The 13,669-nt window shown below is 29.1% G+C and overlaps 1 protein-coding gene across 2 annotated transcripts; it reads right to left on the bottom strand.

The window, feature by feature from the left end:
* Nucleotides 1-892: 892 nt before the first annotated feature.
* LOC129969454 (uncharacterized) lies at nucleotides 893-13,409 on the bottom strand. 2 transcript variants are annotated; one of them, XM_056084029.1, is made up of 5 exons: nucleotides 13,250-13,409; nucleotides 8,459-8,551; nucleotides 6,710-6,844; nucleotides 2,762-2,891; nucleotides 893-1,163 (listed from the first exon to the last, which is right to left on the bottom strand). In XM_056084029.1, the coding sequence occupies exons 1-5, from the start codon at nucleotides 13,278-13,280 to the stop codon at nucleotides 941-943; spliced, it is 612 nt and encodes a 203-aa protein (XP_055940004.1). In that variant the 5' UTR covers nucleotides 13,281-13,409; the 3' UTR covers nucleotides 893-940. The 2 variants fall into 2 exon arrangements, with proteins under 2 accessions (XP_055940004.1, XP_055940005.1); XM_056084030.1 differs by lacking the exon at nucleotides 13,250-13,409 and adding an exon at nucleotides 10,210-10,308.
* Nucleotides 13,410-13,669: the final 260 nt, after the last annotated feature.

Below are 13,669 nucleotides of genomic sequence, written 5' to 3'. Positions count from 1 at the left end.
TATATAGAAGGAATATACTATACTTGAAAGCAATTATAATGGAATAAAAAAACTTTCACACTGGTATTTTTATTTCATAGAGCGATGATCTTAATTTATGATTAAACCAACGAGAGGATCAACTCAAAACTTTCTTGTATATTCTCTAATAAACTTGCCATACCAGAAAATGATTTATACTGCATTGGCATACAATAGTTACGAAATATTAATTTTTGGAGTGATTTTAGCATTTTTAATGAATCTATCGTGTCATCCTTGGTAAGTTATTAGGCAATTAATCTATGGCATGTGGTTAATAGTATCCAAAAATCGAACTGTGCTTCAGATAAGTTTTTCTCAACCGATTGAAACAAAAATTGGATTAGAAACTTCACTTGTAATCACAAAATCCCATACCAAATTCAATATATTTCAGTCATTACGTTTTTGAATTATCGCGTTTGTATGTTTCTAAAAGTACAGACAGACAGGCAGATTACTTATGGTTGGATATGGCTAAAATTTGAAAGGCGTACTGAATTTTATATACATACCTAGTTCTCTTCGTTTTGTAATTGTCGTGTGAATTAATATTTGAACAGCCGAATTTCCTTTGAACAGATTTTTCTCAAAATTTGTTAAAAATCTGCAAATTTGGTGTAAAGATCGTCACAAATTGATGAAAGTTAGCTTTGTCACAAGCAGACGACCAAATGTGTGAAAATATGTTTTTCGAATTCAGAAAGGTATAAAACATGGCGATTTGTTAAAATCTCTAGTTAGAATTTTTCGACGATAACTATACTTTCTCTATATTACGTATACGAGAAAATAAAAAGCCAATGTTTCATCACCCTTGTCAAGCCGACTATTAAAAAAATTATTAATGCAAATTTTATAAAATGGTTAGCTTTTATTTTTTTCTGTTGTACACTTCATTTTTACTCATCATATCTATTCAAGGGTACATGAAAAAGGGTATAATAAAGTTGAAAGCATCGAGTTGTCCTAAATTGCCGAAACTCTCATCATTCTCGTCTGCTGGTAAAATGACATCGTTGCACATACTTCTTCCTAGTTTGAAAAGACGATCAAACAAATAAGAGAACAAATCCTTACTATTCGGTCCACAATAATGGACCACCCTCTCAACGATGCATTCTGAATAAAATTCCAACAATCTGTAAAGAGAATTAAGAATTAAATGAAAGCAAAAGAAAAATGATTGTAAAATTTGATTATATATATATGAAATAGGATTATATATATATGAAAAATGATTATATATATGATATTTTAAACTCTTAATTTAATCACAATTAATTTCTAAAACTTTATCTTAATTTAGCCCATATTAAAATATTCTCTTATTTTCTGATCTCATTCCACGTGTGAAGCTGTGTAAAAATTACTGCGCAATCAATCTACGTCTCAAATGAAAGTGATCCCTTCGGTGCCCTTGAAAAGGTTTCAAAGGTCACCACGTGTATTGAATTGGCGCGTGGCCGGAAATCCCATGTTATATAAAACTAGTGATCATTTGTTTCGGCCCTTCTTCCCTTTACTTCTGCTTTTGTGCCGCGCTGTGCCTTCTTGAGATAAATCATGCTTGTCTTCCCGAGATGGATATTAGAGAGAGAGAATAAAACGAAATTAAAAATACAACGTCTCGTCTATGTCTTCAAAACTGCACTCTGCTTCTACCAAAATAATGTTACATATTATTTAGTCGACAGGATTCGAATATGTAATATTTTTCGTACAATTGTACAATTGCATAATATTGAGCAGTAGTAATTTGCTGGAACAAGAAAATCCTCTCAAGAAATTGCTCTCAGTGGTTTTAACACTATGAGAGATTAATTTGTATTTGCAGGTTTTCCCCTTATTTTTAATAAGAATTTTCATACCAAGAAATGATTAGTCACAAAAGTATATAGATCCCGGCACATTTAGAATATAAAATTATGAGAGATTGCTAGAACACTTCGTTCAAATTGCATTTTCGTTTTTAAAAAATGATTTTTTCGATGGAATTTGCCAAAATATATTGCATTGAACGGGCTTTACAATCTCGAAGTTTTTCAAAATCTATAAAATCACTGAAATTACTAAAAATTTAAATATGAAATTGTGATTGTTCTATGCTCATTTTCTGTGCTAATTCAGAGTCAAATGAAAATACCCAAACAACCGCATGTTAGAAAATTTTAGTTTGTCAATCTTCTACTTATTCTGAGTGCAGAAAAATTTGTGGCATTTAAAATGATAAATATTGGAATGCAGTTTGGATGTTTTAGTTTAAATATTTCTAAGAAGCTATCACAATATCCTATGCCCATAATCTTCGCGTTGAAGGAATGAATATTTTGTTTTTTCAACATAGAAGTATTTTCAAGTTCAACGTTGTACTTTCAATACAAATGCATGAAGCCTTAACTATATTTCCGTTTTTCTCTGGAGTTGCTAACGGGGAAAGAATGCTATACTGAGATAAAAAAAGAAGTTGTTGAGTTCAAAATTTTTTTCTTGTATTTAAAAAAAAATTATAATTATTTAAAATCTTGTATTTAAAAATAATTATCTTGTATTTTAATTAATATTTTATCTGAAATAATTATCTTGTATTTAAATTAATGTCTTATCTAAAATAATTATATAGTATTTAAATTAATATCTTATCTAAAATAATCATCTTGTATTAAATACATTTTGTATTTAAAAAAATATCATTTCAATGCTGATATTAAATATCAGTTATAAAATTCCAATTACTTACTTGCATGCCTCTTTATTTTTAAGTACGATTTCTTTAAAATTGGATGCGCCATTTAGAACAGCTACAATTGGATCACTGCACTTCTGGTCCATAAAAGCATCTTGGAAACACTTTTTTTCCTTCTTCACAACTAAAAAGAACAATTTAAAAAAATATTCTTCGTTAAAAAGCGGGATTTTTTCATAAATGCTTGGAGAAAATTAATTTCACAGTTCGTAAATTTATTTTTTTTTGTATGGATCGTTTAAACACAATAAAATAAATAATATGTTAAAATTAATAATTGACATCTTATTAATATTGGTAATCTCTTGACAGTTGGAATAATTAGCTAATGTTTGATAATTAATTATTAGTACCAAAGTTGATTAAGAATCACGATGGGAAACCATAAATATAGCGTTTAATAAGTCACTTCCAAATATATTGGAATAATGAAATATCTCTATTATTAAATATCTCTGTCTCACATATTTACCGAATTTAGTGAGACATGCATGACAGTGAAATACCAAACCGATAACAATCTTCACGCTAAATAACAGGTATTAATCAGAGAAATTTCAGAAGCATCAACTCATCGGTTGATTAAAAGTATTTTCCTCATCCATTGAGGTTAATTGCTGCGAATTGAGAATGTTCCAATTGAGAATTGCTCAAAGTTCTCCGAGTCATTTTAGTTTGATTGATGGCATCATTGTGTTTAGAGTTCTTCATAAAATTCTTTTTCTTTTAAATTATATATTCTGAGATCACGTTACTCTTACGCTGCCGAAAGGGCAAGGACAATCTAGAGAGTGTACAGAATTGATTGTTCTGCTTATGTTATCAGGCAATGAACATTATATAAAAGATTATTTTTTTACGAAAATTGTGGCTGGTCTTTTCATATTTTTAAACGCTTTTCGATATTTCAGTGTCTTGTACCAGTTTTTGGATCATTATTGATTGAATGATACTAATTGCTCAAGAGATAAAAGTTCGAATGAAAATCCCATGATCTTTTCAGTGAAGAAGTCGAGAAACGATGTCATTATATTACTCCATTTTTCACGAGAGGATTATTAAAGGCAGATTGTGCCGAGCAGCACGGTATTGCTTTTTATCCCCCCCTTCCCCCTGCCATTATTTTCAACTTGAAAAAAATGACATAAATGCACTAATAGTTTTCCTTCATATCATCCCCAAGACTAGAGCCTGGAACATCTATGACTCTATTTCTTCCTGTTCAATACGGTACTCGATCACTTGTCTTAATTTCAGACCGACAGTTAGATGTATGTCCTTCTATGGTTTTGCTTATTTATTTTAAATTAAGAGAAACAATTCAAGGACATGCGTGTTCAAAGGAAAGTAATTTTATCAAAAAGAAGTCAGAAAATAATTTTTTATTACTGTATTAATTGAAGATTAAGTTTATGAAGAAAAGCTATCAATGATCCTCCAAATTGGTGAAGAAAAATGTTACGAGTAAAAGTAGATGATTATAATTATGATTATTTTTATCAAGTGATGAAGAAGATTCTTTTTGCAATTTCACAATTAATTACAAAGAATAGCATTTAGTACTAAGAATCTTTAAATTATTTATGGCATTTGTTATGAAATCAAATATTACGTTAAATTTTGCTCACCACCTCTTATTTGTCAGATATCAGAGTCGAGCTATTTACGCTAGCAAACTTAATCGATCGCAGGCTATAGACGTTAAAGGAAGAAAAAAAACATTTTTAATAATAAATTTTGCAAAACATTTTAATTAATTGAAAAAAACATAGCATCTCTCTGTAAATAATTACAGCAATTTAATTAAAAAACTGGAAACAAGAAGGAAAAAAAAAAAACACTACAGTAAAAATTATTTTGTTTCACTTTCAATGTTATTTTATTCGATATTATTAAGTGAACTTTGTTTACACGTCTCTTTGCCACTTCCAATAATTATTAACTTCCATATGAATATCCCATCTGCCTAGTATCACTCCTTTATCGTCTTTGTGTCCTGGATTTTACTAATTCTTTTCTAGTTGATAATTCGCTAGATCTGGATATGAGGAAAATGGCTGAATAAATGGATCTGAAAATAACGCACCTTTATGCTCATGTGGCAACCAAGATCTCTGAAACTATTAAGCAAGTTTTTGGTTAATGCATTTTCTATAGTTTCCAACTTTGTAGTTCCTCAGATAATTTTTGACATCAAAGATAAATGAGATCCATGCTTTTAGCTCTGTCTCATTTATGGAATCTGTATAATGAGAATCATTTGTGGATTACCTGATTTTACAGTCATAAAAAATTCCAACTTTAGGTTTTTCTGTAGTTATTCCAGGCATTTTTTTTTTTTTTGCTCTGCATATACAAAGTAAGAGTTAAATGATCATGAGTTTCTATGAACTGTTTCATTAACTCAAGCTTTTTATTTTTTTTTATGCAGCAAGTTAAGACGATTCCATCTCTTTAACTAATTTCTTTCATTAACAGCCATGTTCTCTCCTGTGCACCTTTTTTTCTTCTTATCCAGTGGTATCGTTTAGTTCTGAAATTCCACAAATACAAGAAACTAAGATATTTCATGTAGACCTTTAGCTGATAAAGCAGACAGTTAACTATTTTTAAAAAACTAACTATTGATACTCGTGAAACTTAAACTCTTCCATATCCAAAGTTATGATATATTTTTTTCATTCACTTCGTGCTGGTTTTGTTTTTACTTATTTTTTAAAAACTTATTTTGCTTGTGATTCAAGAAATAACTTGTTATTTGAAATATTTCATAATTTAGCTAAACTGAACCATAAAACGAAGAGCTGATATAGAAAAATTGTTTTTGCATGTAAAATCTGGGGATCAAATTATAGCTAAAATTAATAGAGAAATTCCTGGCACCAAATAAAAAATTCTTTGGCCTAAGTAATTAGGGAAAATAAAACTTTTAAGTTGATATTTTAAGACAAATAATATTTAATCATAGATAATTCAAAATTATCGATTATTTTCTGAAAGGAAACATGTGATTAGATTGTAGTGGTTTGAGATGCACGAGGATAGAACCTGGGACCTTGTGGTTCGCAGTCCAGTAACATAACCAGGATACAAAAGCATATGCTCGTGTAGCGTAGTTGTTAACTAGCTTATATGCTATTCACCACAGACCCTCCCTCCAGTGAGTCGGAGGTGAGACGAACGATATGGCTGTTGAGTGGTGATGTATTTAGCTATTGTTTAATGGGCCTGTACCCAGTTGAGTAGCGCCAAGCGTTATGGCAAGCGTGTGTGGGTGAATGGTTGCTGATGCTGCTGCGCCAAATGAGTCTGGTGACTCTGGTTGCGGGTAGATGGCGCCACAACAGCTGTACGAAGGTTGAAGGTTCATCGTCCGAGGTAACCATTGTGACGGATAGGTTTGATTGTGATGCGCGAGGATAGAACCTGGGACCTTGTGGTTCGCAGTCCAGTAATATAACCAGGATACAAAAGCATAAGCGCGTGCAGCGTAGTTGTAAACTGGCTTATATGCTATTCACCACAAGCTAAACTGTAGAACTCTAATTACTCTAATCTGAATCGCTTTGAAGGGGGAAAATAGAAATAGGGGAAACAAAATCTTTCTGAGTAAAAATGACTCACTCGAAGATATTTTAATTCTGTATGTGACTGCATAAAATGTAATTACTTATCTTCTTGCCATTAAATTAATACATTATAGACAAATTTCTTTTTTTCCTAAGAAATAACATTCTCTTCGCCAATCATAAGACTATCTAAATGAAATCTAGTTCCACTCAATCCAGATGAATGTAGTCCTACAGATATAAAACTGAAAAAAAAAAAAAATTCTAGATTTCGCAAACTTCTCTTCCTAATGAACAACAAAAAAGTTAATGACTATTGAAACACTTACTATGAGTTTTATCAAAAAAGACAAAATTCCATGAAGTTTCTTACGTTTGTTCAATATCGTTCCTTCCGTGCATGTCTCTGCAATTATCTGTTTAACTTGATTGGCATCCTTTGCGAGTCCCATCTTGCATTCTACGGCTCTGTCAGCAAAGCAGTCATATCGTGGCTTCAGATCATTGCCTAAAAGAAAGACATGTTATAATGCCTATTTGTTTGTCATCCATGCTGGTGACCCTGCACTACTAAAGGGTGGAAGTTGGAAATAGGTTAATGGAAAAAGGAAATTTTGAATTCATACAATTAATATTTGATTAGTGCTAATAAATAATATGCAATAAACATGATAAAATAATACACAATATATAATAACAAAACAACGAAAAATGCACATAAAAGTACTTAAATTACTGTATAATAAAAATTTTATATTTGTCAAGGATAGAAGAAATAACAGATTTTTATACCTATTTTTTATAGTATGAAATATGCAAAAAAGCAAGAGGAGAACAAAATTTCGTATTTTAGGCTTAATATATTGGACATTGAAACAAAGGAAGCAGTTCTACTCTAAAAATATATTCTTGAACTTTTTTTCACTATTCAGAAACTTGAATTATATTGTACTAATAAGTTACTCAAGTTAAAGATAAATTTTATTAAAAGAGGACAAAAAAATTCAAGGAGAAGCCAGAATTTTAAAATTAAAGATCAAATATAAAGAGAAAATCAAAGGATAAAAGTATTGCTCTAAAAAGCATTCATAAATCTTTTCTCTATTTTGCGCAGCTACAAAAAGAGCATCAAGCTGTAGGAATATGCGGAAATGTCAAAAGAAGAATATTCTAGTTTTTTTTTAACGTTTTGTAGCACATATCATTATTTTTTTTTCATACAAAAAGCAAAATAAATCCTAGTGTTCATCCATTTCTCCTGGAACTTTTATTATAAAAGAAACGCCTTCTTAAACTCTTCAAGTAAAAACCTGGAAATTGGATTTCTTATTTATTTTGCATAATACTATGAAATAGTTTAGCATAAAGCACAATTTTTTAAAATTCCGTCATTATCTATGCATTATAGGTCATATCTTTAATTATAGTAATCAAATTTCAGTGATTTTAAGGTTTGCGCTTTTTTTTTTTTTTTTTTTTTTTAATTTTCACGATAAAAGAAGTGAAAGACAATGTCAGAAACTGCAATCATTTATTAAGAATTTTTTTTCTCGTGAAAATAACTAATTCAGGGAAGAATATATATTTTTTAAAAAGAAAATGGTTCAGATCCAAAGAAAAAAACTTTAAAAATAATGAACATTAATGGATATCAAGAGCAAGATGAACTGCTTTTTCTGCTGGAGAAGTAATAACTTTGAAAAACGCACTAGTTTAAAAATGTTTTTTAGTAAATTATAAAAAGGAATTTTCCGAGTCTAAATATTGGCCATTTAACAGAAATAAATAAATATCATCTGTTCTTTTCAGTTAAAGCAGATATATTCAAGGAAAAGCAAATTATTTTAAATCTATATGGGCAACCATTATATTTGAATTAAAATTAATTCCATACCTTGACTGTGGAGCAAAAGAATTTAATTAAAATTATTTAAAACCAATATTTTTGACGAACTATTTGGTCACTAAAGGGGGCTATTAATTTGGCACAAAAAATTCAATATTAATTCTTCATTTTATATAAATTTATGCAGAGCTTTCCATAAATTTGTTTTTCAGCAGATCTTAAAATTGTGAAGAGAACTATAAGACCCGTGTATATTAATGCGAAGTTTATACTTACAAAGTTCGGGCATTCCAGGAACGAACTTTTTTTGGCAGACAGAAAATATCGATTTGAAACACTCATTATCGCAGCACACTGAACCGATTATAGCTGGAAAAAAAAAGTATTTAGTATTTTTGCCATTTAAAGTATAGTTTTCTGTTTTTTATATGTATAAATATAAATCCACAAATATTGATAATATTTATAAATATTTGTTTGAATTTACATAGAATATCATGTTTATTTCAGACAGATATTTTTTATTTTCTTGTACACTATGCTACTAAACTCAGATGCTAGCATGGATCAAATTAATAAAGTCTAAAGAAAGACACACCCGCCGCCTTCAGTTTCTATAGAAGCGTTACTTTATTTCGAAAATGTAGTGCAAAAAGAGGATGATTACTATGATAAAATTATTATTTTTGTATGAGATTTAATATATCATCTCTGCTACCACTTTTTTCACTTCGGGAGGATATTGTTCCAAATCTGTTTTATAGTTTCCTTGCGTAATTAATCATATAATAAAGAAGATATTTTTTATGGAGGTTGAATTGATGCATAATCAATGACTATGCCCTTAGTGACATTTTGACCACAAAAATGAAGGTTCTCGAAAATACATGACTTAATTGCACTATCCCTATTAAGAGCTGAGATCCAAAATCCTTCTGAAAATCTTATAACCTATCATGGAAAGTTATAAAAGTGAAAGTACACGCAATCAAGGGAATTTTTGCTTGGAGTGTTGATTGCAAAGCGATATTTCGAATTATTTATATTTTGCTCCATTACATTACGCTTCTATTTAATTAGAGATTTGAAATCTGTTAGTATATTGTTGATTTCTGTAATTACTGTTTCTATAAACTCATATGCTGTGTTTTGCTGCCTGTGCGGCGCGTTGTTTGTAGAATAAAAAATAGTTTTCTATTATGCATCGTGTCGAACATCTTCGATCTTATACTCCCCGGACGATTTCTCGTGTATATCTTTTTTTTATTAGCTATGATTACTTCCCAAACTGTCTCAATGTAAATATTCTGGATGTAGCGCAAGATTTATTTCCTTTCATAAGTGAAAATAATTACTCGCACTTATATATGATTTCAAACATGGGAATAATTTCATATAGCAGCTTTCGAATGTTTCTAAGCCTATTTGGCGAACATCTGTAGCCCAACTTCATTGAATTTTCCTTTCAACTCTGAGCAACACTGAATCTCAATTATATCTATTTGCATATCCTAACATTATTTTGTCATTGGATCTTGCAATATTCGCTACTATTGATGGTGTAATTGGTCTTCAATGTAATACGGTTGGTAATCCGTATAGTCGAATGTTGTGATTCATTATTAGTAATCTGTATTTATAAAAGGAAGTGTATGTTTGTGTATGTTGGCGCTCTGCAAAACAGACTATTAGACATAGAGATGACAATTTGGCATAGAAATATTTCAGAAGGAAAAAAATTGCATTTTATAGCAGTTTTTTTAAAATTTTAATTAGCTAAAAATTAAGCTAAATTTTGGCTGTTTTTGGTCATAGCTGTCCAAAAATATTATTTTACAAAATTAATTATCACAACATTTTAAAATTAAAGCATATTCTTAATGCAACGACAACTAAATTATACTAAATAATTCACTAAGTATTTAATTTCAATATCCCAACAAAGAATTAAGTCATTTTCATCGGGAGGGGTGGGGGAGATTGAAATTGCAAAAGCCTTCCGAAAGTACGGGTTCATTTATACTTACATGAGCTTTTGTATCAAGAACTTAATTCCTTTTTCTTTATTTTTTCAATGAAAATGAATTACAAGATCCGATTTTTCATTAACTAAACATAGAGAAAAGTTTATATAATAGTTCTTATCAACTTAAGTTCGATGTTTATAATTTTGAAATCATTGTTACTTAAAATAATGTATCCACTATCGAAGCAGATACGTTTCGATATCAAACTTCAGTGATAAATAGGTTCATTTCATAGTCCGGATTCTTATCTCAGAATGTGACAACATATGCGTAAGAAATTATCTTTGAGGCACCATAAATCTTTCTTTTTTATTTAATAGAAAGGATTATATTATTATCTCAAAAGGAAAGTTTCTAATAAATTTAAATCAATAAGAGACTTAAACACAAAATGTAATGACTCTATAGAAAAATTTCAACGATAAAAACAAAAACAATAAGTTTATTCAGAAAAAAAGATGCCTAGGTTTTATTTTTAATTTTCTTTTCTAATATAAAATTTCTTTATTAATTTCTTTATTATTCATTATTCTAATTTCTGGCGTCCGTGAGTCGACAACAGCCCTTGTTTTGCCCGAAAATTCTAATTTGGAACGGGTGTGATAACCTCAGCATAATGTAACATCAAATCAAATAAATCAGACTTTTTTTAACACGATATTTCTTATAGGCTGGAATACTATTTGCAAACTCTGCTGTGCATCACAAAATAATAATAATAAAAACGCTCTGGAGAGCTGCATGAATCTAAATCTAGTAAATTTAGCACGTTGTTACTTCTTGAGTAGATGGTACTCACTAAAAAATGCTGCTCAAAATTTTATTTCGATTTAATTAAAAATTAATTAAACTTTTAATATGATTTTCATAATACCTTCAGAGTATATTTTTGCACAAAAACGATTTTTTGCACCTCTGTAAGTTTAAAAGTAAGTTTTAGTTAATGGATTAATACTCACGCATGTAGTAACAATATTAAATGTATATATTTTTTGCATATATTATCGCTGTTATATAATTAAGATTAAGTCTCGAAAATGAAATAAATTTTTAAAGAATCAAGCTTGAAAAATTATTATGTTTTGGACTGGAAATTCAAATCCTTCTTTTTTTCATTTATGTTTTATTTTTGCTTATTATTAAATATACTATTTGATATACCAGATGTTTGCTTGGGATTAAAAATCCTTTCATGTATAAGATTTTTAACGTTAAAACTACATTAGCATAAAATATCATAATATATATAAAAACCTTTTGTAATCTGACTTTTTTAAAAAAAATTAAAATCGAAATGTCACTTGACCCAGACGATTTTTAAAAATAGTAACCTATTTCTGATCTTTTCCATTAGTTATTAATATTTGCTATATTATAATTGCCATTTTCATTTACAAATGTTGAAATATGAGAAAGGTTGTCATCGTTTGAGTTTGATCGATTGACTTAAACTCCATTTTAAGTATGAATAAATTACTTCCTTTGAAACAATAAAAGCATTGTGAAGAGATGTATTAAAACGAAGAGAATTTAAAAGATAATGGTAAAATAGTTTGAAAATGGCGAAAGTTTGGTAAGTTTCTAATTAATTGAGTTTTGTAATTCATGCTTTGAAAATTCGACAGTATTATGACTCCTGATTTTTCTTTTAATAATAAAGATGAATGTGTGTGTGTATGTTGGCGTTCTGCAGACTAGTTATTTTGACTTACAGTAACAAAATTTGGCTTATATATACTTTGGTAAGTGGAAAAGTGCAACTCGAAATGATTTTTTTTTGAAATTTTATTTAGAATTTTTTAATAAAAACTTAATTGAATTTTGACCAAGGTAATATCAGAAAGTAGCTTGCAAAAATGACTTTTACATTGTTTCTAAATTTTAAAAATTATTCTGATGATACCAGTTTAAAATTTGTGCAAATGTTTCTTCAATTTTGACAATTTTTAAATTTGTTTTGCCTAATTTCCAGCAAGAGATTACATTGTTGCTCGGAAATTCAAACCATTTTTATTGTTTAATTATATATTGGCATTATTTTTTTCCAGAATCACAGAATTTTTCCCCGTTGTTGAAGTTAAGGAAAAAGGACCATTTTTAATTCTAAGTAGTTTACAAGATGAATAGAAAAGTTAAGTCACAATACCACAAAAGTTAGGAGATAGATGAACACTACATTTATGTTTCTTAAGCGCTATGATATCATAGGATTGTTCTCTATTAGAAAGGTTCATGTACACGAAGAAACAGTGCATACGTCAGATAAACACAGCTTTAACGTCGAATAATTTGGTGGGAAGATTCATGGACATGAAGCTATATCTAAATGATTTAAGTGAAATTAGTGATAACCAGTATCCACGGCAAACAAACTGGTCGTCAAAGGTGACTAGTGTAGAATATGGGAAAACTGGTATTTGAAATAAAATTCTATTCAAACATATCAATAATTGAGAAGTATCTCAGAAACAAATGCAGGAATATAGAACTGAATATAAGGAAATTCACTGAGCTTCATTCCCCTCTAACAATTATTGATGCTTGAAATAAAAGTATATTGAAATACATTAATAATTTTGGACTACTTTAGTTTTAGATCTATATTACTAATAGTTCAAAGCATTCCTTTTCCTGGAGTATCAACTTAACGTATCACTGACAATAGAAAAATTGAAAAAAATAAGATATTCCATTATTCTAAATGATTTTAAATAGATCCTAAAATACGACAAGAGCTCTAAAATATCATTAAAAATTATTCAGTTAACAATATTTTAAATTCCTTTATAAGAATTATTATATTTAATGCACTAATATTTTAATTTAAAATTACAATGGAGGATATATAAATTAAGAAATAGCATTAACGGAAGTTAAATATATTTTGTTCTCATGATTAGTAATAAATTCTAAACATGATTCGAATTTTCGGATGAAATTTCAAAAATCAAACTTTACGAAAACTCATTACAAAAAAATCTTTGAGCTATATGAAAAAGTTTAAATCTGAATTTATGAGCAAATAAAATTGGATGCTTACCTCCAGCTGCAAATAACACCAAAAGCTTCATCTTACTGTAATTTTCTGAACAAATCTGAACCTCAGAAGCAGCATTTGTAATTTATATGGATCGTAAACACTCTCTTTCACATGATTATTTATTTTCATTGCAATTTTAAATGTTAATCCCAACAGGTGTAATATTTGTTAATCAGATTCATTTATTGACCATGTGTTTTGTGGTCTTTGTGATTGTTTTTTTCTTTCACTCTGTATGGCTAAAAATAGCATCGTTGCTCGTTTGGTATCTGTTTTATTTACCAACATTTCTTATCAGTTTGATTCAAAGAAAGAAGTCAAATTCAAACAAGATGGCGCTTCTGCAGTCTTTTCTGATTCATAATCCTAAGCAATGCCGATTCATAATCATACCTGCCGGAAATGAAACTTTCGCGTAAG

Source organism: Argiope bruennichi, chromosome 5, assembly GCF_947563725.1.
Source record: "Argiope bruennichi chromosome 5, qqArgBrue1.1, whole genome shotgun sequence".
Lineage (NCBI taxonomy): Eukaryota > Metazoa > Arthropoda > Arachnida > Araneae > Araneidae > Argiope > Argiope bruennichi.
Note: the sequence above shows the minus strand (reverse complement) of the source record. Positions and strands in the feature narration are given on the sequence as shown.